The following is a 24,244-nucleotide window of genomic DNA, read 5'->3' on the forward strand; positions in this document are numbered from 1 at the left end:
TCACTGCAACCTATCGCTGCTTCATCCACACCATACCATACCATTTCACATAACATAATACCATGCAATACAAGATGAAACAATAGCATGAAGAACGGCACACGACATCCCTCCTACATATACACACCCGTCCTCCATCCCATCCCGCCCGATCTCATCCCCTTCACTTGGGTATACACGGTGCGTGTCATAGCTCTGAGCTCTGAGTTGTGGTCACTATGTTATGATAGAGTGGCTACTAAATGTATATGATAGAATCTAGATATAGTCTTCGTCCCTCTTCATCCCCTTGCTTCACTTAGACGTACTACATACTACATCTAAATCGCACATGACATCTGACACGCTACTTCTACGTCCCCATATCTCACATACAACACACTTGATGATGCCCAGCGACATCACCGTTCCTCATATCATGCCCTCACTCATACTATACACAACACACTGCCTGCGCACTACGTGAACCAACCACTTTGCCACCCCATAGATACCCAATGAACACTGCAGCAAAACACAACACCACCAATCCACGACAGCACAACAAAACACAACACAACACAGAACCCCCATCCCTTCACCGCACCCAGCCATCTACGCGCGTACTTAAAACCCCCAGTTCCAGTTCCTTCCTACAGCACACACTCTCCCTACTCTACCCACCCGATACCATCCGCACCACACAGTACACAGTCCACACTATACACCCACCCAGCCAGCCAACCAGCAAACAACAAACCTCCAAAAGCCGCATCCACAAACAAACCACACCAAAAGATGCAGCCCTTCAACTACAACAACACACAACACGACCCCTTCGCCGCCGGCGCAAGCGTGGGCATGCAGCAACAGCAAGGTAACCACTTTCTCCCTCGCCCCTTTCTCCCTCGCCCCTTTCTCCCCCGCCCCTTTCTCCTCTCATAACCCCCTATTCCCCCTTTTCTCCCCTCCTCTCGTAAACCCCCTTTACCTCCAAAGCACACTAGACTAACCCCGCCCCTTCAAACCAGCGAACTACTCAATGGGCAATGGCATGGGAGGCATGGGCAACGGCATGGGAGGCATGAGAGGCATGGGAGGCATGGGCAATATGGACAACATGGGAAACATGGGCAACATGCCCAACAGCATCCCCCCAACCCCCAACACACCCCACGCCCAACCCCACAACATGATAGGCACAGACAGCGACCCAGGCTTCAACGGCGAAAACATGTACGCCGGCCCAGCAGCACACCACCAACACCAACGCATCCCCCAAGCCCTCGTCCCACACGCCTACGCAGGACAACAAGCCCAGCAGCACCAGGCAGGCATGAACGCCGGCATGATGCACAACGACATGCACAACGACATGCACCCCAGCACAAACACAACCCCCCACCCCCCAACAGGCACGCACTCCCAAATCCGCACCCTACGAGCCCACTCTCGCGCAGGACGACAAATCACCGATTCCTTCCTGCGGATGTACCCGGAGTTCCAGCGGATGCAGAAGCAGCGGGCGCGGGCGCAGGCACCACGGGGGGGCCGCGGCGGGTGGACGCGCGGAGACGAGGTGGTGTATGGGAATACGGAGAGTCAGTTGCGGAGTATGCAGCGGGAGGCGGAGCGGATGATTCCGGGGTATAAGCTTGATGTTGCGGCGTGGCGGTATTTGGTTGGGAGGAGGGTGAGGGTTTGAGAGGGGGGGGGGGGAATAAGGGGCTGGGTGATATGGCGAGGAGATTGGCAATGTAGAGATGGTGGTAGAGGTGATGGGAATTGTTGCGTTTGTAGCGATCATGCTATAGCATACATACATGCGAGTCTAGCCTACGAGTGCAGCTTTGCCGCCGCCGTATTTACCCTGTGGCCCGTCGAGATGCGCATCTAGCACAGCTGTCGTGCCGTTTAAAACGCTCTGAATCGCTTCGGCCAGCTTCACCTCCAGCTCCTCGGCCGTGCTAGCATGCGCAGCCCAGATCTCCCCACCAGACGCAGCCTTTGCGATACCAGCATAGTCCGGTGTCGGCGCAAAGCTGATGTTGAGGTCCTCGTTCGACACCTTCGAGCCTTCGCCGTCGGGGTGGACGAGAAGAAGCGATCTACGAGGCGCGTTCCAGCCCTTGTTGTTGAGGACGATAGTGAGGATGGGGATGTTGTAGCGTTGCGAGATCCAGTATACCGAGCCGGGGACGGAGAAGAGATATGTGCCGTCGCCCACGATCTGGCAGACGAATCGCTTCTTGCCGTAGTAGTCTGTAGCTAGTTTTATGCCCAACGCGCCGCCGCCGCTCCATCCGAGACCGCCTCCGCCGCAGTTGATCCATGATCCGGGCAGCGAGCATTGCAGTTGATCTGCGACAAAAGCACCATTCGTCACGGCTTCGATGGCAAAAATGGTATCCTGGGGAAGAAGTGCGCGGAGGCGAGATGTTAGGTACGAAGTTCCATACGACCCGTCCTCTCCAGGCACAGCCTGACTCGCTATTGTCTGAAGTTTTTTTGTGTACGATGACAGTCGCTTTGCTTCCAGTTCAAGTTGATGTGGCAAGCCAGTCATCTGGAACAGTTCCGGGTTAGAGCAGATGAAGCCAACCAGCTGCGAAATGGCCGTGAAACTATCGACCCGGTAGCGCTTCATGGCATTAATGTAGAACACGGGCATCTGCTGTTTGAGCGGATCCCCATCGATGTGGAAGACGATTGCGCCGTCTTTCGGCTTGCATTGTGTGTTTATCCAGGGTACATCGCAGTCTAACACGATGATGACGTCTGCTGTCGTGATACTGTCGTCTACACCATATCGCATGCCAAGCCATGCAGGATGGTTGGCAGGAAAGCACATGTCGCAACCTCCAGTGTCAAGCACTCGTAGCCCCTTGACAATATTGGCAAGCTGGACGAGCTCTCCGGGACAGTCATGATTGCGTCCGCTGTAACCACAGATGACCAGGGGCTCCTTTGCATTCACCAGCGAGCCTGCAATGGTCTCTACTGCTGACAGAGGTAGCGCAGCTGGCTCGACTGGAGTCCAAAAACTTTGGTCCAGAGCGTACGGCTCGATGACCTGTTCCATGGGCTCCCTGGCGCCGTACAAATATACCGGTCCTTTTGGATCACTCGTGGCAAACGACAGCGCCCTGTTCACCATCTGCTTGATATTCTTGCCTGTCTTGATCTCTCCCGTATAACGGCAGTACTGCGCCACGATCTGCTTCTGATCCGGGACGTCTTGTATCCAATGGATATACTCTGTCCGGGACCCACGCTCTTCTCCTTCGATGGTATATGGCGACAACCCGGCAAAGATCAGCACTGGCGCGCGTCCACACGCGGCATTGTGTACCGCTGCACCGAGACCCTGCGTTCCCACGTCGACATGAACGATGACGCACTGTGGTTTGTTCGTGAGGCGCGCAAACCCGTCGGCCATGGAGAGTGCTACCATCTGAGGCATGACCGTCAGCCATCATGTTCGAGGACACACATGCTACAAAGGTAATGGAAATGCGTACAGACCTCGTTCGGACATGTTATGATGCGCGGAAACTCGCCATCCTTCTCTTTCTTGCCCTTGACCATAGCCTCAATGATGCTTGGGTGGTCGCTCCCCAGGTTTACAAAGCAGTGCGTGACACCGGCTTCCCATAATGCCTCGAAGAATGCAAATGATGTTGTATATAGGCCTGCACCACGCACGTCGCTCGGACGAAGACGTTTGCTAGGAACGGCATTAGAACCACTCATCGTGGCAGCAATTGAGATGAGAGACGTCGTGTGAAGCTCAGTAGGACGACACCAAGGCGCTGGTGAATGCTACCAACGCTGAAGTGTGAATGAGACATATCAGACATGATTAGCTGTGACATGATGTGGAGCAAATCCTTTGATCATTGATGCTTCCCCTCATGTTCGGTAGTGAAGTGCGGGTACCTGGACCTGATTGTTCTCGTGACGCGTACATTTCAGAATGAATATCTCATCTGAGGTTAGCACATTGATGGCTTGCATTCATATCGTAATCTGTTCTTTCGCAACAACGCTATCTCGCGCGTCGCTATGTAAAATGTTCATATATGCTGCGTTAAGCTATGTCCGTTGGTATCATGCAACCGTAATATCATGCCCCATGAGCCAAATCCGCTCAGATCATAAAAGAAACGCCCATATGCTCCGCGCCAGAAAAAGTCATATCAATCGTCACAGGACTGATGCGTCAAACAGGTATCATGTCGCACGTCGCATGCAAAACAATATGTACAGAAAAGATTTTGGGTGCCGCGGCTAGGAGATGGAGAGCAGCAGTAGGTCCGGTCGAGGGGTCAGGAGAGTTGGTGAGTGTGAAGGCTTTGAAGACGCGGGAATCTATCCCTCGTGCTTGCGAACCATTCCCGTCACAGGCTCGAGCCTGACAGCAACGGCCTCTCGCATGGAGTACCGTCTGAAATGGTGCGGACTCTCGACTGTCGGCTCAGGGGTCGCAGGTGCGTGGTCCAAGGTCATGACGGTTTCGTCTGACGCCATTCGACTCGGAAGCATGGTCTCGTGGTAGGTCATGAAGTCGACCGGCTTCTCCTTTTCCTTCATGATGGAGTCGCTGCTAAACCGTGAGGCGAGCGTTACGCCGCTGAGAGTTGCCGAGTCGTCGAAGGGCTCGGCGGCATGGCCACAACCCTTTGTTGGCTTGAAATAGAAGTACAGCCAGATACCGAGGGCGGCGAAGAAGATGACCAAGAACGTAGCGATGCCGGCGATGAGGCCGATGATGGTCTTTTCGGGGAAGTTGACCGACTGTCGGCGCATGAGCTGTGCTCGCGTCTCGTCCAGGAGGTCGATTGGTATCGGTGCCATGATGTCTGAGGTGTGTCGACTGCTTGGAGGAGTATCGGATACGTAGGGTGAGTACTGGAGGCAGGCTCAGCACACTCGAAGCGACAAGCAGTATATCCAAACGAGGGACCTTGACAAAGGTACAATGACTGCTTCAAGCGAGGGAATGAATCAGCCTTGCAGGTCGACGGACAACACGAGCACCAGGAACAAGGACCAAGGACAGCACACACGCAAGGTACGGAGCCATGAACAGGCCTTTAAGCAGCATATACAGCAGCGGCATGCAGCGGAAGTGCAGTACTGCTACTGCACACGATGACCACGCGGCAGAAGTGAATGACGTGCGGCTCAACTTGGCAGCATATTGGCGTGCAAGTAGTTCTAGTTACAAGGCCGTGTGCAGCAGTAGCATGACAGCATAGTCTGGCTGGACCACAGTCGACCAGTAGAAGATACTGAGACGAATGGACATGAGTAGTTTAGTAGCAGTAGTAGTAAGAAGCATATGGCAGCGATACCTGTGCCTGTATCAAGAGCGACGATCGCGGGATCCGCGTATTGCCCACGTTCTACCATGTATCCAAGCATAAGATAGCCTCATGATTCATTTAGACTCTTTGGTCTAACCGTTTGCGGTAGGAGGGGAATACGGGCATGGATACGATGCATTCACTTCCAAGATACAGTCTGTCACTCTCCGGCTGGCAATGCATCAATCCGAGATGCCAATCCGAGATGAAATAGTCCACGACCTCGTCCTCTATTGCCGCCGCATATCTCGTATCAATTGCTACACACATACACATCCGCCCTCCACGCCTCTTTACTCCGTCCGCATCAGATGCTCGTACTCGCACCCGGCACCCATCCATGCATGACGTACACGACGCTCAGTTCGCGCCTCGGCACGAGTAAGCACAACGAAGCGTGATCGCGGCATCGACAGCACATCGAGTCCTCCTCACCGCTCGCCGCATCGTCTTGGTGTCTTGGTGTCTTGCCCGTGGCTTGGTGTGGGCGCTTGTCAGAATAGCCCCGGGACCCGCCAGAACCGTGACAATCGGCATGACTGACTGGCTGGCTGGCTGGTGGAGCGGGCGTCGGGAGAATGCCAAATGCCATGAGGATCGAAGAGGTGGCTGGGACAGACATGCGGCGCCGTGTCGTCGCAGAGCCTGTCCATCATTCTTCGCTTTCTGGGTTGAATGAAAGCATTGATGGGATGTTTGTTGGGTGCCAGCATCACTAATCACTCCAAAGAACGAGGGTTGTCAACCTGTGGGACGGCCGACACCTGTCAATCCAAACTACCACAATTCAATCCTGACCGACAAAACCTCGATGCCAGGGGAAAATTACTCCAGCGACTATGATGTCGTCACTCCCCACAGCTGTACCGCGCTGGCTGCTGATGAAGCCCGCATACTCTCAGTGAAGCATCCACAGCGCATCCGCGTCATACACACGCACACACACATCGCCGCGCCCAGAACACCTCCGACTAAAATGAAGAGGCTGGAGGATCCATGACGCTAGGCCCCGGAGCGAACCTCTTCATCCATCGCGCCGGATCCTTTGACATCCATATATGTATACTCCACTTGTGCGTCGTGCCCACAGATTTTAGAAGTCCCGTTGTCTTCTACGCGTGTACTTAATCAAGCTGTGTCGCGTCATTGGTATACGATCGATCCCGCAAATATTCCTGTAACTGTATCAAAGATGTCGGAAAGAGCGTCGTGGCAAAGCCAAATGTGTCGCTGGAACTTCTGTTTGTGTGGTGGTGTTGCGACCGAATGCCTGGATTCCATGAGTCTGTTGACTTTGAGGGTGGAGTATCGATCGTTAAAGGAGGTATAGCAATGTTTATCCATTCGGCATAGAAATGGTAGGTGATATATATATGTACACCTTTGCTATCCTGTATTCTATTGATACGAAGCACGCAACTCGCGTACGCTCATCTCATAATTCTCAATAATATCATATCCAAAGTCTCATATTCACATCATATCCACCACACCCAAACCACCCGCCGCGCAACCCCCTACCGCTCCACCGTCTTCGCATGCCCCTTCTCCTCATCCGAACTGCCCTGCTCACCAACCCCCTCACCAACCTCAGACCCCATCCGCCGCCCGCCCGTCGCCTCAACCATATCCCCATCATGCCGCACATCCATACTCGCCCCCTTCCGCTCAGGCCCCAACAGCGTCAACACAACCACATACGCATACACACAGCCCATGAAAATGCAAATCACCTTCCCGTACTCAAACCTGCTCACCCGCGCCCCGCTCGCCTCCACCTTATCCGGCAACGGGAACCGCTCCCCAATCGTACTCTCAATCGTACTCGACGCCGACGACACAAGATTACCCAGCTGATACGCCGTGCCCACGACGAACGTCCGGAATGAGCCAGGCGACAGCTCCATCAGGTGGATCGGAATCACGCCCCACGCGCCCTGCACGCAAAACTGCTCGAAGAACGCCGGGGCAATGACCCGTGTGTCCGTGACGAAGGTATACGGGTACAACAACGCCGCACCCACAATCGACATGACGATAATGCTGAACCGCCGGCCTAGCGCCTGGCTCGCGTACCCGACGCATGCGCCGCCCGTCATGGCGCCCAGGTTAGCGACGACCTGAGTGACAGTCACGGCGTCGGCGCTGAAGCCGTACTGGTTGGTTAGTAGCGTCGGGTACAGGTCCTGGCTGCCGTGGCTCATGAAGTTGAAGCCGGCCATGAGTAGGACGAGATATCCGAGCAGCGGCCAGTGGTTGCGCAGCGCGACGCGGCCCTCTGCCACGAACGTCTTGCCTGCGCTCGCGCCGGACTCTGCGCCTGCCGCACGCACGCGCTGGCGCTCCTGGTATGCCTGTGTCTCCGGCAGACAGAGGCGGAAGGCGATGATGAGCACGGGGGGTCCGGCGGCAAACCAGAACAGCGGGCGCCATTCATGGCCGACGGTGTTTACAAAGGCGCGGGCGAAGACGGTGGCGAGCAGGTAGCCGAAGGCGTAGCCCTGCTGCAGGAGGCCGGAGACGAGGCCGCGGGCGCGTTCGGGGCAGTCTTCGAGGGCGGTGGCGGCGGCGTTGCCGTAGAGGCCGCCCATGGCGATGCCGAAGAGGGCGCGCACGGCGAGGAACTGGTTGTAGGTTTGGACGAAGCCGGTGCCGAGCTCGAGGATGATGAAGAGGATGTTGTTGATGATGAAGGGCCATTTGCGGCCGTAGCGGTCGGCGGCGATGCCGAAGATGACGGAGCCGACGGAGCGGAGCATGAGCACGAGGGTGATGCCCCAGGTGATGTCCTTGTTGGACTTGCCGAATGTCTTTGCGAGCGGGCCGACGGTGAGGGAGACGGTGAAGAAGTCGAGGGCGTCCCAGGACCTGGGGGTGGAGTGTTTGGTTAGCAGTCGGACACGAGATGTTGTTTGTGGATGGATTGGGGGAATGTTACCATGCGAAAAAGGCAACGGCGAAGAACATCCATTGCTGCTTGTTGAGTAGACGTAGGAGCGTGATGGGATTCTCGAGTTTGTCCATCGGGGGCTTCAGCGTGGGAATACGTGTAGCAAGGTATCTGCCGACGGACTTGCGCTCATGGCGGCCGTCGCCGGAGTACTCTGCTTGATCGTGCTTCTCCGACATGGTGACGGACGATGTTATGCTTGCGGTGGTGTATGGAATGTCCAGAGAGTTCTGCAAAGCGTCAGTGATCAGCCATGTATATAGGTATACACATGCCATGGAGCGCCAATGACGTACCAGGCAAATATCCACACCAACACGTCTCCAACAGCCCAGCCCAATCCAGTCTTATCTTGTAATCAATCTCAAGCAGCCGTCCCTTGTTCAATGAATCACTTTCCCACACAAGGACAGACAGACGGCCAAAACAAACCCCTCAGCAGGAGAAAAAGCACTCAAGCAGCCAGCACCACACACGCAATATATGTATTTATTCCCTCTCCCCGCGGCCGGACAGACCACTCTATATAGCACAAAAGCCACCATGTCCACCAGCGGCCGACGTGCCGCGTCCTACCTGATGATAACCCCCCAGATCCATCCCCCATGACCCCCCCGGCCCCTCGTCCGAACACAAACCCCGCCTTTCTCCTATTCACCCAATCGCATCCCTCCTCCCCCCGGGCAGATCCACTACGCCCGCACGAGCAAATGGACCCCCGGAACCGGCTAGTTGCGGTACTTGAGTAGCTTATCTGCGCTTGGCCGGGGCGCTGTGTGGTGTGCTTGGTTGCTTGGCGACAGTGCTTGAGATGCTTGATATGCTTGGAAGGCTTGAGATGCGGTGTAAGCTTTCTTCGGCCCCCGGCCCCCCCTAAGACAGGGTGGCGGGTCCGCTTTTTGGACACAGTATCTTTGTGATGGCATGGATGGTGGATGTTGAGGGGAAGGGTTCGGAACTGTTGAGGTGGAGGAGATGACGGGGGACGTGATAGAGGTTGAGGAATTTTACTAGGTATTGACCAGAGTTTTCCAGTGTGGATTGTCCTTCTTCAGGACCTGGCCTGCCCTCTCCACAACCGCAACCCCATCCTGCAACGCAAATGCAAACGCAAACGCAAACGCAAATACAGACGCAACGCGGCGTCCTGGCCTGCTCGTGCGGGGACATGTGCGTGCGTGTGCTAACTCAACACATACCAATCAACCAACCAACCAACCAACAGCGGCCCATCGGCAATCCATCCATTGTCAGCCAGCCAGACTATCTAGGTACAAATTCAATCCAGGGCATTGTGGCGTGCTTACTAACCCCCTAGCCTCCTTGATCGTTGAGAAATACCTAGTTATCCATCTCGCAACCTCCGCTGCGTCGCGTCTTACTAAGATCCATGCGCACTGTGACGCAGTGTGGGATGGTCCCTGCGGTTGGATATTTGGTGTGTGGTGTTTGGTATTGGATAGGGGGTAGGGAATAGTTTTATCGATGTCGGTATGTTGCCGTGTCTTGTCGTGTCGTGTGGAGTAGGACTTTGCATCTACCCGCGCAGTCTTTTAATCATTGGGTTTTCATTGATGATATGTCCTATTTCTAATCTCATTTCAACTTGTCTTCCAGGCACATTATATCAGCAAACAACTTATATTCCCCCTCATCTCCCCTAACAATACCCAACATCCCTAACAATACAGATATCCATTCCCCAGCCCAGTCACCCCATATCATGACTATTCACACACCCAACCAACTAACCAGCCATCTTGCCGTTCTTATTGATATTCCATATCCTACGTATAATACTACATGCCTACTACGTGCCCGTCCTTCTAGATCGCATCGGATCAAATCAACCCACCGGAGCACCGACTCTGCGCTATACACACTACCCTCTTCCGACAAAAATACCCCAGGTACCATACCATCAAACCTCCCTGAACCCTCGATTCTATAATCCGCAGTTCAGTAGTCGCGACTGTCCAGTCTAGATTCGCGGAGAAACGGAGAAACGCAGTAAATATTCTGATAGTGATTTGGTGAAGTTGGCGTATTGAGTGAGATAGACTGGCTAGCTAGCTGGCTGGTTGGGTGGGTAGGCTTGGTTTATGTCATGCTGGTGATGGTCGTCATGCTCCCTGCAATGTGCAGAGAGAGGTAAGTAGAAGTAGACTTCGAATTCACGCACACAGCTTGGGCGTATTCAGATGCGTGGATGGGTGGGTGGGTGATGCTCGATGCATGCCTGATCTCGCCTTGTAAGGCTGAACATCCATAGCAAGTGACACTTGCAATCAGCAAGAGACATTACATATTCACATCTATCCGTTCGACACCACACGCTTCTTACTTCATCTCCTACACGCCCATCTATGCAACGCTCTGGACCGCACACTACAAGCAGCACAGCAAGTAACACCAAGCCTGCGTTCCGTACAAGTCCCATGCAGACAGACAAACCCACCCAGCGCCGAAACATGCATGTCCTGAACACAACAACCCTCTGCCCAACAAACCCCACAGCCTCACCTCGCAGCACCCAGCTCCTGCGTCAGACTCTCAATCTCCGTCATCCGCAACGCCGCCTGCACACTATTGACAAAATGCCTCTCGCCACCACACAGCTCCACGATCCCACTCGCCTCAAACAGCGCCTTCACCCCCCTGCCCTTGCCCGTCGGCACACGACAGAAGAAGACGCGCACGCCGCGCTCGACATAGCTGCTCACAATCTCATACAGCACCTGTGCGCCCGCGCCGTCCAGACTCGTGACGCCGTGCATGTCGAAGATGACGTTCTGGTTGTGCTCTTTGTTGCGCACCCGGGGCAGGGCCGGATGTGCGGCGCCCGTGCCGTGGTCTTCCAGTCGCTTCAGTCGGTTGCGCAGGTCGCCTGTGTTGGCAAAGTGGAGGGGTTCGGGCACCTTGACGATCAGGCAGCCCTCGATGAACTCGACGAGGCTGGGCTCGACTTCGGCGTTTTCGAATCGGTCTGAGGTGCCTGGCACGCGGCCGAGGATCTGGATGCGGGGGCGCGTGCTATGGCGGACGACGCGAAGGAGCGAGAGGCCGATACCGATTGCGATGCCACGCTTGATGTCCCAAACGATCGTTGCGACAAAGATGAGGAGCATGAGTCCTAGCTCGGACCAACCTCGAATGCGCCAGAAGAACGCGATATCGTGGGGTGCTTCCTCAATCAGCGAGTACGCGACCACGGATATCATGGCAGACAAGACGCCTTTCGGAAGAAAGTAGAAATACGGTGTTAGGAATAGGGCGGAGAGTAAGGAGAAGATGCTGAGAAAGACGCTGCTCATCGGTGTACGTCCTCCCGTCGAGGCATTCACCTTGCTCCTGCCATATCCACCAAACGCAGGCAACGCCATGAACAAGCCGCCTGTAACATTGGCCACACCAAGCGCGACGAGCTCGCGATTCGCACTGATGTGAATGTTCTGTAGTCCTTCACCTGTTGGGTCGTGTGGGTTTCCTAAGCTCTTTGCTGCTACAGAGGATTCAAAGAATCCCAGGAGCGCAATAATGAATGCTGTGTTGACAGCATCAGATGCGTATTTCAAGTGTGACCACTCAAAAGGCCAATGCACTGCAAAGATGGCTCCGTCGGCTTGGACTTTACCCAAGATCTCGAGACCATGCTCGTCCCAGCTAAACTTCCATGCGAGGATGGCCGACAAGACCACTACAAGGAATCGGTCTGGTATGAAGACCACAGCTGGATAACGAGGCTGTAACCGCTTTTTCATCTCCCTACAACCTCTTCAGTACTGCTAATGTTTGCGTGCGAAACGACTTACCGTAGGACCATGATGATGGCAAAAGCCCCAAGAGATACACCAGCCGTCAAAGCATGTGACTTTCCAAGATTCCTGACCAGAAAGACAATCTGCTCCACACAGCTTCCATGAGACACGTGACCCGCCTGCGAAGCAACTGCTGTCAGGCCGAGCTCTGGAATAAGCTGAGATACGAAGATGACAACTCCTATAGCACTGATGAATCCGCGTAGGAACGGCTTGCTCAGGACAGAGTCTAGGAATCCGAGTCGGAACAGACCAGATATCAAGATTATCCCTCCAGCCATGAACGTGACTATCCCAGCAATCTCTGCATTGATCTGGCCGTTTTCATCGTCTGCCGTTCCTTTCTTGATGTTCTCCCGTACGACCTCACCCGTCAGTAGCGAGCCGGGGGCTTCGGGACCTACTACCATCTGCGGACACGTGCCAAGCACCGCATATATTATGGGATTCAGGACAAAGCTGTAGAGACCATTTATTGGAGGCATGTGTCCAAGATTTGACGCGTATGATAGCGACATTGGTATATAGAATGAGGCCATAGTCAGTGCAGATATGAAGTCGCCGCGCAGGTACGACCATTTGTATTGTGGTAACCAGTTGACAATAGGGATGTAGTATGCGAGATACCTGTGTGTAGCACGTTAGCAGAGCATTCCTAGGCAAGACGTACGATGTAAGAACGTACATGAATCTTCGATTCCTGATGCCATGCCTCCTCGCAAGATAATTTGTTGTGGACGTCTTCATTCCCGCAGGGGCTCCCAGAACGCCATCGACAATGGCATCACCTAGTAGAGCTGATGTTTCCGACTGATTGTCCCCAGCTCCATCACCCATTCCTCCAGGATACTTTCCTCCAAACCCATCTCGTATTATACCGGAATGGAAACTTCCGTAGCTTCTGCTGGTCTCTGGTCGCGGCGAGAATGTTCCATGTTGACTCCCTTCTGTTTCGGCACCTCTCCCATGATCTGAATCTTTCTGGTGTACTAATCGCGCCCGCACAGCCTGTTCGAACGATGAAGACAGTGTCCCTTCCACAGAGCGACCTTCCTGCGTTGTGGATGTCTCAGCTGGTTTAGCTGCGCCAGGTGAAGCTCTACCCTCGCCAGTCTCAAAGTCTCGAGCAGAAGAAGTTTCGCCTCTCTCAGCAGCTGTGCCAGGTATTGTCATTCGAGATTCGGGGGAGGTGGAGGGAAGACGAGATTCGCGTAGGTTGCTTGGATTCAGTGGTGCGTGATGTCGCTCCTTGCCGCTAGATATAGAGGAATCTCGTGAGTGTCCAGGTGTTTCAATTGGCGACGTTGGTCGGGAACCTTTTGCTGATTTGGGATGCATCGTATGGTCTCAATGACCTCGGCTGCGTACTGCCTCACGCCAGGACTCTGTCGTATGACGCAGCAATATCCGAGAACTTTACAATTCATACACTGCGAACAGCAGTTTCAATGAGCGTATATGTGATGCTGGAGCCTCTATGGCCTTTGTGCAACGGAGACGTGAACACAAAAAACCTTCCGATACGTTGAGCTGGGGTTGAGAGTCGGCTTATAAAGACTCTTTTGAATTTACCGGCTTTCTAGCTAACGTCGGAAAATTAGCTGGAAGCCACTGCAGATCCCGCGCCATCTCCAAGGCTAACTTGACGAGCTTATCTAGCTATCTAGACGGCCTCTTTTTAGATATATAGTTTAGTATATATATGCTCTTTAAATGTTGTACTATAACGTATAGTACATACTATGTTCTTATATAGCTGCTACACGAGTAAGCGGTGCTGACGAGGTACTAACCAAGACACACACCTAAGGCCCCTACCCGAGGAACAAGCCTCTCACCCTTTGCAGATCCCTCTTATCAAAATTACAAGGGCGAATGCATGAGATACATGACCATAGACACCTTCTCTTACTTCGCTTCCGTACGACTCCGTGTTCTTCTCCCAATTCTCTCCTGACTATAAAACCTACGCATTGGACAGACTATGTAAGGAGCGAGAGGACTGCACGAGCTGCTCCAGCTGCTACAGGACTCCACTGTCTGCGAGGCCAGGCTTTCGTCCAGTCGTATGTGATATTATACCATCGCATTTCGGAACTCGCGTAAAGGTAGACTGTGGATCATGCCTAGTATTTGAGTGGATGGACTATGATCTACGATCCGTGTACACATCCTAGAGCTGTTTCAAAGACTGCTCTGTCAGCTCTCCACCCGTTGAGTAGACTCGACGTTGTTCGTATAGGTAGTGATCCTATCTCTGTTTTTTTTCTCGTGGTACTAATGCTGTGAATTTTACAGGCATATAACCTGGATTTGCTAGACTGAATTGTACCTCTATACCTTTTAGCCATCGAGGATAACACAACGCGTCGACTCGCCTGGTCACTCGGGGTCACAGTCAGTATTTGCATCTATATCCTGATGCAGCGGATGGGTGCACGTCACGGATCAGGATGTATGTTCATTAATTGGGTGGGTCACTAGTAGGTCCACTGGCTTAAAGTAGTGGAACGTATACGTCGTATACCAAGACAATTTGACAGGAGCTTGGAGTGGAGCACAAATTCGGGATAGCTCTCGACTACATATTCATTCATCTGCTGTCAAACTGTCAGTAGTAGCATGACGGCCTGATCCACTGTCGTACGACATAGAGGCGACTCCGAGACGCAAGATCGATTCTGTGACAAGTCTTCGTGCTCGATTGACACGTGTATTATGGTGTATAGATCCAGAAGGGATGTGCTCTGAAACAGGGCCAGTTGTGGGAGCGCCACGGATTGTTTCATGTGCACTGTGTGCGTCACAGTGACGGGGTCGACAATAAGATTGCTTGCCATCAGGCGATATCAGTTGCTCCAAGCCTGAATGAGTGTTGTATGCATGTTATTTTGGACTTTCCAAGAATGGTAGACGCGAAAGCTATGAGCACGGAGGCGGAGTTCGTGGGATAATGGAGTTCGGGTTCGTGGATAGAGGTCGTCTTGTCGTCGTCTGTAGGCGGTTTTCCAATGTCGATGGCAATTAGGTGGTTATAGGGTAAGATAGTAGCATTAGATGGCCAACAAAAGCTAGCAGGGGCGTGGCGTGGCCGGAACATTTCGTTGCTGGGCTGCCCCTCTCTCAATCTGTTTGCTGCAGCAAGGCTGTCCCAGATGTCCATCATCTGCGCCTCTCACGGCTAGGATGTACTAATGTAGCATGGCGAATCGGTGGTGACTCTAAAGTAAGTAATAAGTCGACGTGGTGTGCAGGTCGCTGTAATGCTGACTGACATCTTGAAGCACCACAGTGACCACACCACGATCGATTACGTCGTCCACGGGTAGGACGATGCCTCAATGCACAGCGCACAACGCACAGAACCCAGATTCTGGACCCAAACAGCCTCGAGCGCGGCAGTGATAGGGCCATCTCCCGAACCACGGCATTACGCTCGGTTCAGGGGCACGATTTCACGAATCGTGAGGATCGTCAATACAGAAATAGCGAGGTTTGGCATGTATCGACTATGTTTCGAGAGGCGCGTTTACGGTAGCACCAACATCGGTTTCAAACAGCGCCTAACTCGCTCCGAGGTTCACGCACATTGCTTGTTATTTCCAGGTGCACTCCTCTGTACTGTCATCTAGCGGTATTATGGAAAGCCTACGTATACCAAAATAAAAGACTCCTTTTCGCTAAGCCGCCGGCGTTCAGGGGCAGCCAACAGCCGTTCTCATATGGGGCCGGGTCCCACAGTCTACCGAGTTCAAGAACGCAAGAATCGGCGTGCGACTCGTGAATAGGCGCCGATGCCTCTCCAGCATCGCCAGTGGCTGACATCGTGATCCTTTAGAGAGAGAGAAAGAGAGCCAAAAAGCCATAGAGGGACTCGGCACTCCCAATACAACCAGGCGCAAAGCGATTAATCGTGCAATTGCAGTGGGACCTGCCCCTCTCTTGCATGTACATCCCTCGCATTCAACTCATGGATCCATGGATGCCAGTGGGTGCTGATTGGTAAGACGCGGTTAAGGCGCAGGGCCTGCAGGGCGTAGACCAGACTGCTGAACATGTTGCAACATTTTGGTCGAGGAAGGACTAAGCACGTTTTATAGCATCTTAAAATGCGAATTATTTTGATCGTCGAGGGATGCATTTATGGATATTTTGGTATAGCCTCAGCCTCCTTGTGGGAGATGAAGCACTGCCCAGGGATGCTGTTGTTGTATTACCATGTAATTATGCGGTAAATCGTTAATAACCGGAAAATAACTGGCTGTATAGTCTAGTGCAAGCCTCCCCAACCCAAAAACTGGCTATTCAGCCCCATAGTGCTCGCCCTCGCCCTCCCTGCTCACCCTCCTTTGCCATCTCTATTCACTAAAACACTAAAACGTAGCTGTGGGCTCCTCCAAATGGTGGTGGTGGGCATTGGAGGCTAACCCTTGCCTGTCTGCGACCCTTCTCCGCTCAATTGCTTCGAACGAACCTCAACCCTGACTGCCTGAGCCGCCTTCAGCTCTACCTCTCCATCTTCATCTTCCACCGCGCCCACGGTCGCCTACACCCACCCGCTGCCTTCGTTCATTAATCTGTCCGGCATCATTGCCTCGTTCGTTTCTGCTACAAACGGTCTGGCACTATTCATACGGATTTCTGGAGGGCACTTCGAATGAGCAAGGGCTGCCCGTCTGTCCGCCTTATCACCGTTCGTCTATCTGCCAGTACAACATCCTAGCCATATACCTCGTCCACCGGCATTCACGTCATTCTCAAACAATAATAGCAGCCTGCCACTGCAAGTCGCTGAGATTTGCCATTTCTCTCCATCTTCGCTGTGAACTCGTAGCCGTGACCGGTTCTTCGGCTAACGATCGTCGCTATCCCTCCCCGACCGTCACCGCGCAGCGCATATTCATAAGAGACATCTTCAAGGAAACAAGGGCACTGAGTTTGCGAAAATAGCGGCAACAGGAATACTCATAGACAATGGAGTCGCCAAATGGATTCCCCGAGTCGCCTCTGGACCAGGAGGAGGTGTTTCCTTGCAGAGGTTGTGGAGAGGTGAGCATCTTCTATCTTGGCTGTTCCGCCCTCGTCACTGACGAATACTTTTTGCAGATTCTAGAAGAATGCAAAGCCTTTGAACTCGGTACGTACGACAACGAGGACGAGCAATGCTTCCAGTCGTACCTCTAGTCTACAGTCATTACAGGTATCGCCTTATGGTCTCGTTGGATTCAACTGACTTTGTACCAGCTGGCAACCGATGGCATATCGAATGCTTCAAATGCAACACTTGCGGCGATCCACTCGACTCCGATGCCAACCTGCTTCTCCTTGGCGATGGCACCCTCATATGCAACAAGTGCACTTATTCTTGCAATGCGTGTAATCAGAAGATTGAAGATCTGGCGATTCTCACCGGCGACCAAGCCTTTTGTGCGAATTGCTTTCGATGCCGGAATTGCAAGAGAAAGATTGAGAACCTACGGTACGCCCGCACATCTCAAGGCATTTTCTGTATGTCTTGCCACGAGTCAGTGATGGCGCGCAAGCGGAAGAGGTCAAGACAAAAGCAGCAAGCTGCTGCGAACGGCAGCACGCACTATGAAAAATCTCTCCCTGCGCTTCCACCCAAAGATGCCCCACCAGAGAGTTACAACGGGTCAAGAGATATGTCTTCGAATGCACATAGGTCAATTGACAGGACCGAGCGTTCGCCGTCAAATATGTACAGAGACACTTCTCCCACGTCTCATAACGATCAAAGAGGTACTGTTACTCATATCTCAATGTCTCCACCACTTCTAACGTCATCAGGAGACAATCTTATTCTACCCGCTAGCACTTACCGCCCCTCTGTAGAAACACAGCAAGATGATGAAGTTGAGGGTCCTGATGAATTCTTCATCCCACTGGCGTTCGACCCTACACCTGCGCCTGGACCTTCCCCACATGCTCAAGGTCGCGCCTACAATGAGGACACGAGTGCAGGAGCGATGGAACCTCAGCCGTCGAGAGACTACTTCAACAGTGTCAGACCGTCACAACAGTCCCACAGAGACCATCTGGGAGATGAACGCGGACCTCCTTCAAGATCGCCTTCCGCCGACCGCGACCGTCCACAGAAGAACAGTCCTCATATAGCTTATCAAGAGAAAGGACGTCATCCCTCAGATAACCTTGTGGATACTCTACGTAGGAAGAAGGACGTGAACATGACGACGGGTGCATCGCCGAGCGTTGCTCCAGACCGTTCAAGACCACCGAATACCGCACAACACTCCGCTTCACCATCCAGTGGTCGCAGTGAGCCAGTGCCTAGTGATGGATTCAGGTTGCAAGAGCCCCCTAGAACCAAGAGGTCGGACTCGAGGAGAAACTCAAAAAACGACTCATGGTCGTCTAATCAGGCACCGACCAACGATACTGCCGCGCGCACCAAGAGTTCACCAGTTGAGCTGCCCACAAACTTCAACACGCAGGAGCTGCCGACGTCATATAACCAGACGCGGGAAGACACGGTGACAAATCAGCAGCCCCAGCGGTCCAAACGTGAGGACGGAGTAAGTAGAAGCATCACAGCTAGACTCTCCACGGACGGAAGGCCCTCTCCGTCTACCCCAACACCCCGCGCACATGAGCGAAAGACGTCGACATCATCAGTGCGCAACAGTCGCGACCCAACATCTGCTGTACAGACTAATGTAGGTCTAAACATCTCAAGCCCGATCGAGTCTCCAGTATCCAAGAGTATCCACGATATGTCCATACCGCCCCGCGCGCCCAGTCGGCCAACGCATTCAGGCCATATCGCGTCAAAAGATTCCTACACCACCCCTCGTGCTCCACCCGCGCCTCCTGGTCCACCAAGCTCATCTCATAATGCGAACGAGTCCGTCAGCTCTGCCCAGAGCGACGGTTCGCAAGCGCAAGGCTCATCGCCAGCCATCTTGAGATACAGTGGTGGTCCGGAATTCTCTCTCGAAGCCGATGTCGCGCGCATCATGGGAGATGCTGAATCGAACGAGAAGGAATCGTCTGTCCTACGCCGAGTGTCCAACGCCGTTTCGAAGCACGGGCGCAGCTTCAGCGATCGCGGTAGCTCGCGTGCATCGACAGGTAACAAGCATAGACACGGAGCGAACGGTTCTGTTGATATCGGCAGCCCTACGACTGCATCGCCTGACACCAAGGACGAGCTGATCGAGCTTAGGAACAACCTCCGGCGTGCAAATCAGAAGATTGCCGAGCTCGAGGCAGACAGAATGAGTTGGCAAGACAAGATGAACAGTCACGCCGATATCAAACAAGCAAATACTGAGCTGAAAGAGAAACGGTCAACAATGGCTGTGCTAGATACCCAACGGGAGATGATCATTCGCGAGCTTGAGATCATCACAGATCGCCTCGCCAAGGCCAAGGATTCCAACAGGCCGATTGACACTTCTTCTTTGAGAAGCGACATCTATGGCGAATTCTCTCGCTCTCTCGAGAAGCTGAAGGACAATCTTGGTCACCAGATTGAGTCTTTGATGCAGAACAGACAAGAGCTGACGACTGAGATCTCAAACTTGATTCAGATGAAAGACAAAGGCTTTCAAGAGTACGAAAGCTTGACATCCAAGAATCAACAACTAATTGAGATGAACAATCAATTGGTACAGAATATTCAAGGAATGTACAAAGCAAACAAAGTAGCCCAGCCAAAGACGTCGTTCGAAAGCCCACGGCCTAATAACGCAGATGCGCTTGGGATATATCGCATGCCCGCAGAAGAGAAGTCGAAGCAGTCGATGGAGAGTCGGACTATGAGCACCGATACTTCCGGTCAAAATCTGCTCAACGACGTAGACCCAGACCAGACCGTCATATCCAAGCCTCAAATTGTGGACGTCAAGAAAGCAAAGGCAAACAAGTTTGGGAATTGGAAGAAGGGTGGAGGAGCCGCAGCCAAAGCTTTGGGCAAGAACATTAAGGGTGCATTTGCATCTACCAACCAACAGCCAACGACACGGGGCGACGAGCCTTACCAGCTGATCAGCAGCCCTTACAACTCTACAGCGCCAACGGACCAGTTCAATGGGCCTGCCGTACCGTCTCCCTCGACGACCAAGCCAGGCGACCCCCAGAGAAGTGGCAGCGGGTTCGGTTTCTTCGGTGGCCAGCAAAAGGGTGTCGTCCCGGGCAAGCCATCCCAGTTGAAGAATGCTACAAATAACGACAGCAATCCCAGAGAGGACGCCGTGTCGCCGTCGACACTGTTTGGATCTGATCTAGTGCAGCGATGCAATTATGAGAAGCGCATCATCCCGAACATTGTCATCCGCTGCATCCAAGAAGTTCAGATGCGTGGTATGGATCTCGAAGGTATCTACCGAAAGAGTGGCAGCCAAAGCGCAGTCAACGCTATCCGCGACGGGTTCAATTCGAACGACGACTATGATATTTCCGACCCAGACATGGACATTACTGCCGTGACATCAGTTCTCAAACAGTACTTCCGAAAGTTACCCAACCCTCTGATAACTGTTGACATCTACGATCGGTTTCTGGCCGCTGGAGGTGAGCAGATAGTCGAGCTTGGACATGAGAGAAGCAGCTAACAGTGTGGCAGCCATCCAGGAACGGGAGAAGCGGATCGTGGAGATTCGCAACGTGCTGAACGACCTTCCAAAACCGCATTTCGAATGCCTACAGTTCCTGATCTTTCATCTCGCTCAGGTGACTACCAAACCAGAGACCAAGGTAAGGCATACAGAACGTTCTTGACTTGGCGGTGCTGACTGTCCTAGATGAGCGCGTTGAACCTGGCAGTAGTGTTCGGCCCGACCATCATGCGCCCTGATTCGATCGAACGAGAGATGACCGATACGAACCATGTAAAGAACTCTGTTATTGCTCTCATTGAGGGCGTGAAGGACATTTTTGGCACGGAAGCAGCCTGAGCAGCCGGCGTTATTTCTGGTGATGGAATTTGGCTTTGCACGTAATCTTCGCACGCACCTTGCGGCATCCCTTTCGTTCAGAGCGATTACTCCAAGGAAGGATCTCACGGATCCCCCGGGCGCGCTAAAGGTCACAGTCACGGTTCTGACAACTAGTCTGTTCTGAATTTGCTCGACCTGCCCGCGCTCCCCTTTCTGCACTCATTGTTTCGAGCGTTCCTCATAATCCTTCACGATCACGACTGCTTTTGTACAGCTTTGCTTTAGTCGTTCATACCGCGTTCATACCCCAGGCAGACGGTCGAGCCACCCGAGGCTCTGCCCTTTGGATGATGTTTGTTGTGATTCTACGGTTCGGGCTAGGTCCAGGAGGGTGTCGCTCTGGGTGGATCATATCGAGCGCGACTGTACATTAGTGACTTGGCGACTATGTAGAAAGAAGACTACATGGATTGGATGCATGAAGCATCACTGTTCTACAATGCGTGCCGGATACTCTTCCAAGTTTTGCTAGAGGGCCTCCTGACCGTGAATGCTGCTTGCAAAGAGCAGAGTATAGATTCAGGGGCGGTGTTAAGACGGTAGCGAGGCGTGAGTTGAACCCGTCCATCCATTCCGTAGAGAGCCGACCGAAGCGCAACCTTCCGGCATATAAATAAGGCCCTACTCTCCTCTTCAGTCTGACTTTTTTTTTCTTCTTCTTACAACTCTGTCCCACAATTACCCTGTCAAATACGCTTACACTTCCGCTTATACCCACATTTTCATTTTACATTCACAACCAAACAACCTCACACTCACACTCAACCATCCTCTACTACAACAAGAACATGTCGTCCTCAAACATTTCTCCCGACAACATATCCTACCTACGCCTCCCGTCACCCATCATGTCGTTTTCAAACATCTCTACCGACAACATATCCTACTTGGACATGTCCCTCTCAGGCATGTCGCCTTCAAGCATGTCCTCACCCATCATGTCCCCATCGAACCCATCCTACATGGTCCCGGACATATCCTACTTGGACATGTCATCTCCACACATGTACCCTTCAAACATGTACCCCTCGAACATGTACCCCTCAAACATGTCTCTCTCAAGCATGTCCCCCGCAAGCATGTACCCCTCAAGCATGTCCCCCTCAGGCATGTCTCCCGCAAGCATGTACCCCTCAGACATGTACCCGTCCCCCGCAAGCATGTCCCCCGCAAGCATGTACCCCTCAAGCATGTCTCTCTCGAGCATGTCCCTTTCAAACATGTACCCCTCAAACATGTCCCCCTCAAACATGTCCCCCTCAGGCATGTACCCGTCCCCGATAAGCATTTCACCCTCAAGCATGTACCCCTCAGGCATGTATCCCTCAAACATGTCCCTCTCGAGCATGTCCTCACCCATCATATCCCCATCGAACATGCCCCCAACAAACCTGTCCTCACCCATCATGTTCTCCTCAAACATGTCCTACTTGAGCATGTCTCCCGCAAGCATGTCTCCCTCAAACATGTCCTACCTGAGCATGTCCCCCTCAAGCATGTCCTTCTCAAGCACCCCCTCGCCCAGGACACCTCCCCAAATCACCTCACCCAGGACACCTCCCCCAACAACAAGACCCTCCTCCCGCACCCCACCGCCCCTCGCCCCTCGAACCCGCAACCCTCGAGCCCGCAACCTCTGGACCCCCCCCTCCTCACCCCCCCCCCAGCCAACAACAACAACAATAACAACAACAACCACCACTCCCCAACACCCCCACAACCCCTTCTCAATCGACGTCTACTACTCACGCCTCGCCTCTCTTAACGCCGCCCTCGCTGCTCAGACTCCTCCGTCCCCTCCGCTCACTCCTCCCACCACCAACACCAGGAACACCAGAAACACCAGAACCCGCAATCCCCCCAACGAAGCATCCCGTCGTCGCCAGCAGAACTTGGAGCGCTCGCGCGCCACACTCGCGATGCTGCGCCGGGGCCGCGAGACGGCGGCTGTGGTGTTTGGCTATGTGGACTAGGAGGGGCTTGGAAACTTGGAATTGAAAAGGGGAGAGACTTTTGGGGCAATTTGAATTTTTGGGGATTTTTGGAAGGGGGGTTTTTTTTTTTGGCTTCCTCCTGGGAGGGGAAGTTTTTTTTTGGGGGAAGGGGAGGAGAGGGGGGGGTTGGTACGGCATGGCGCGGATGTACAAGTTGACCACAGAACGGCATGGCGCGGGAATGCGCGGAATGGGGTATGGTGACGGGATATGATGAACGGCATCAGTGGCATCAGCGGCATCAGCGGCATACATCAGCACATCACGAAATCCAACGAACGGCATACAACGAGCGACATCCATCAGCATACATCAGCATCAAACGAAACGAAATCCAACGATCGGCATAGCATCCATCAGCATACATCAGCATCCATCAGCATCAAACGAAACGAAATCCAACGATCGGCATAGCATCCATCAGCATAGCACGGCAAACATCAGCATTCATCAGCATACGGCAAACATCAGCATAGCACGGCATTCATCAGCATTCATCAGCATACGGCATACACCAGCATACACCAGCATACAACGGAGCACAGCATAGCATAGCACGGAACAGCATCGTAGTAGTTAATTCAAAAATCTTCTTGTTTTCCATTCTTACAATGACAAACACCATTCTTCCTACCTACGTGACTTGTTGCTTGAGTGACTGTTTGCTTGACTGGGTGAGTGGGTGAGTGAAAGCCCAAGCAAGTAATAAGGGTACCCGCCTGGTACCGCCCGCCGTGGTCCGGGGCTTGGGAGGGGAGAAATAGGGGTAAAGGGGGCGTAGGCCGGGAGAGGAAAGTGCGTCTTCGAGGGAAAGAGGGTGGGTGGTGGTGGTGCTGTTGATGATGATGTTGCTGTTGATGTTGCTGTTGATGTCGCTGTTGATGTCGCTGTTGATGTCGCTGTTGATGTCGCTGTTGATGTCGCTGTAGCTGTTGATTTCGATGTCAATATTCATGTCGCCGTCTGTTGATATCGCTGTAGTCTCTATTACCATCCATATACCACATGCCACATACCTCCCACCACCTACTATTCCACATACGACATACGACATACCACTATATACCACATAATACTATATACCTCCCACCACCTACTATTCCACATACCACATGCCACATACCACATGCCACATACCACATGCCACATACCACAT

At 53.1% G+C, this 24,244-nt stretch overlaps 9 protein-coding genes across 9 annotated transcripts; 2 read left to right on the forward strand and 7 right to left on the reverse strand.

Moving 5' to 3' along the window:
• Positions 1 to 260: 260 nt before the first annotated feature.
• EJ05DRAFT_507833 (uncharacterized protein) lies at positions 261 to 1,684 on the forward strand. Its single transcript, XM_033747960.1, has 2 exons — positions 261 to 856; positions 1,011 to 1,684. Exons 1-2 carry the CDS (start codon positions 498 to 500, stop codon positions 1,630 to 1,632), a joined length of 981 nt encoding a protein of 326 aa, XP_033604718.1. The 5' UTR covers positions 261 to 497; the 3' UTR covers positions 1,633 to 1,684.
• Positions 1,685 to 1,747: 63 nt separating this feature from the next.
• Positions 1,748 to 3,864, reverse strand: EJ05DRAFT_203749 (acetolactate synthase-like protein catalytic subunit). The gene is made up of 2 exons (XM_033739764.1): positions 3,505 to 3,864; positions 1,748 to 3,433 (listed from the first exon to the last, which is right to left on the reverse strand). The coding sequence occupies exons 1-2, from the start codon at positions 3,730 to 3,732 to the stop codon at positions 1,811 to 1,813; spliced, it is 1,851 nt and encodes a 616-aa protein (XP_033604719.1). The 5' UTR covers positions 3,733 to 3,864; the 3' UTR covers positions 1,748 to 1,810.
• Positions 3,865 to 4,053: 189 nt separating this feature from the next.
• EJ05DRAFT_473183 (uncharacterized protein) lies at positions 4,054 to 4,962 on the reverse strand. Its single transcript, XM_033743342.1, has one exon. The coding sequence runs from the start codon at positions 4,834 to 4,836 to the stop codon at positions 4,351 to 4,353; it is 486 nt and encodes a 161-aa protein (XP_033604720.1). The 5' UTR covers positions 4,837 to 4,962; the 3' UTR covers positions 4,054 to 4,350.
• A 646-nt stretch (positions 4,963 to 5,608) lies between these two features.
• On the reverse strand, positions 5,609 to 6,038 carry EJ05DRAFT_473185 (uncharacterized protein). The gene has a single exon (XM_033743343.1). It carries the CDS (start codon positions 5,968 to 5,970, stop codon positions 5,656 to 5,658), a length of 315 nt encoding a protein of 104 aa, XP_033604721.1. The 5' UTR covers positions 5,971 to 6,038; the 3' UTR covers positions 5,609 to 5,655.
• Positions 6,039 to 6,698: 660 nt separating this feature from the next.
• EJ05DRAFT_473186 (sugar transporter family protein) lies at positions 6,699 to 8,804 on the reverse strand. Its single transcript, XM_033743344.1, has 3 exons — positions 8,595 to 8,804; positions 8,287 to 8,528; positions 6,699 to 8,216 (listed from the first exon to the last, which is right to left on the reverse strand). Exons 2-3 carry the CDS (start codon positions 8,475 to 8,477, stop codon positions 6,866 to 6,868), a joined length of 1,542 nt encoding a protein of 513 aa, XP_033604722.1. The 5' UTR covers positions 8,478 to 8,528; positions 8,595 to 8,804; the 3' UTR covers positions 6,699 to 6,865.
• A 1,727-nt stretch (positions 8,805 to 10,531) lies between these two features.
• Positions 10,532 to 13,651, reverse strand: EJ05DRAFT_461010 (high affinity sulfate transporter 1). Its single transcript, XM_033742626.1, has 3 exons — positions 12,802 to 13,651; positions 12,111 to 12,743; positions 10,532 to 12,063 (listed from the first exon to the last, which is right to left on the reverse strand). Exons 1-3 carry the CDS (start codon positions 13,452 to 13,454, stop codon positions 10,818 to 10,820), a joined length of 2,532 nt encoding a protein of 843 aa, XP_033604723.1. The 5' UTR covers positions 13,455 to 13,651; the 3' UTR covers positions 10,532 to 10,817.
• A 3,166-nt stretch (positions 13,652 to 16,817) lies between these two features.
• Positions 16,818 to 21,266, forward strand: EJ05DRAFT_203852 (RhoGAP-domain-containing protein). The gene is made up of 6 exons (XM_033739765.1): positions 16,818 to 17,165; positions 17,223 to 17,253; positions 17,361 to 17,876; positions 17,928 to 20,669; positions 20,722 to 20,852; positions 20,900 to 21,266. Exons 1-6 carry the CDS (start codon positions 17,091 to 17,093, stop codon positions 21,050 to 21,052), a joined length of 3,648 nt encoding a protein of 1,215 aa, XP_033604724.1. The 5' UTR covers positions 16,818 to 17,090; the 3' UTR covers positions 21,053 to 21,266.
• A 504-nt stretch (positions 21,267 to 21,770) lies between these two features.
• On the reverse strand, positions 21,771 to 22,473 carry EJ05DRAFT_473190 (uncharacterized protein). The gene has a single exon (XM_033743345.1). The coding sequence runs from the start codon at positions 22,455 to 22,457 to the stop codon at positions 22,074 to 22,076; it is 384 nt and encodes a 127-aa protein (XP_033604725.1). The 5' UTR covers positions 22,458 to 22,473; the 3' UTR covers positions 21,771 to 22,073.
• Positions 22,474 to 23,722: 1,249 nt separating this feature from the next.
• Positions 23,723 to 24,043, reverse strand: EJ05DRAFT_483036 (uncharacterized protein; the record flags this gene model as incomplete). The annotated part of the gene is made up of 1 exon (XM_033745223.1): positions 23,723 to 24,043. The coding sequence occupies one exon, from the start codon at positions 24,041 to 24,043 to the stop codon at positions 23,723 to 23,725; it is 321 nt and encodes a 106-aa protein (XP_033604726.1).
• Between the last annotated feature and the right edge of the window lie 201 nt (positions 24,044 to 24,244).

The sequence above is a fragment of the Pseudovirgaria hyperparasitica genome (assembly GCF_010093815.1).
Source record: "Pseudovirgaria hyperparasitica strain CBS 121739 unplaced genomic scaffold EJ05scaffold_2, whole genome shotgun sequence".
NCBI classification, from domain to species: Eukaryota; Fungi; Ascomycota; class Dothideomycetes; order Acrospermales; family Acrospermaceae; genus Pseudovirgaria; species Pseudovirgaria hyperparasitica.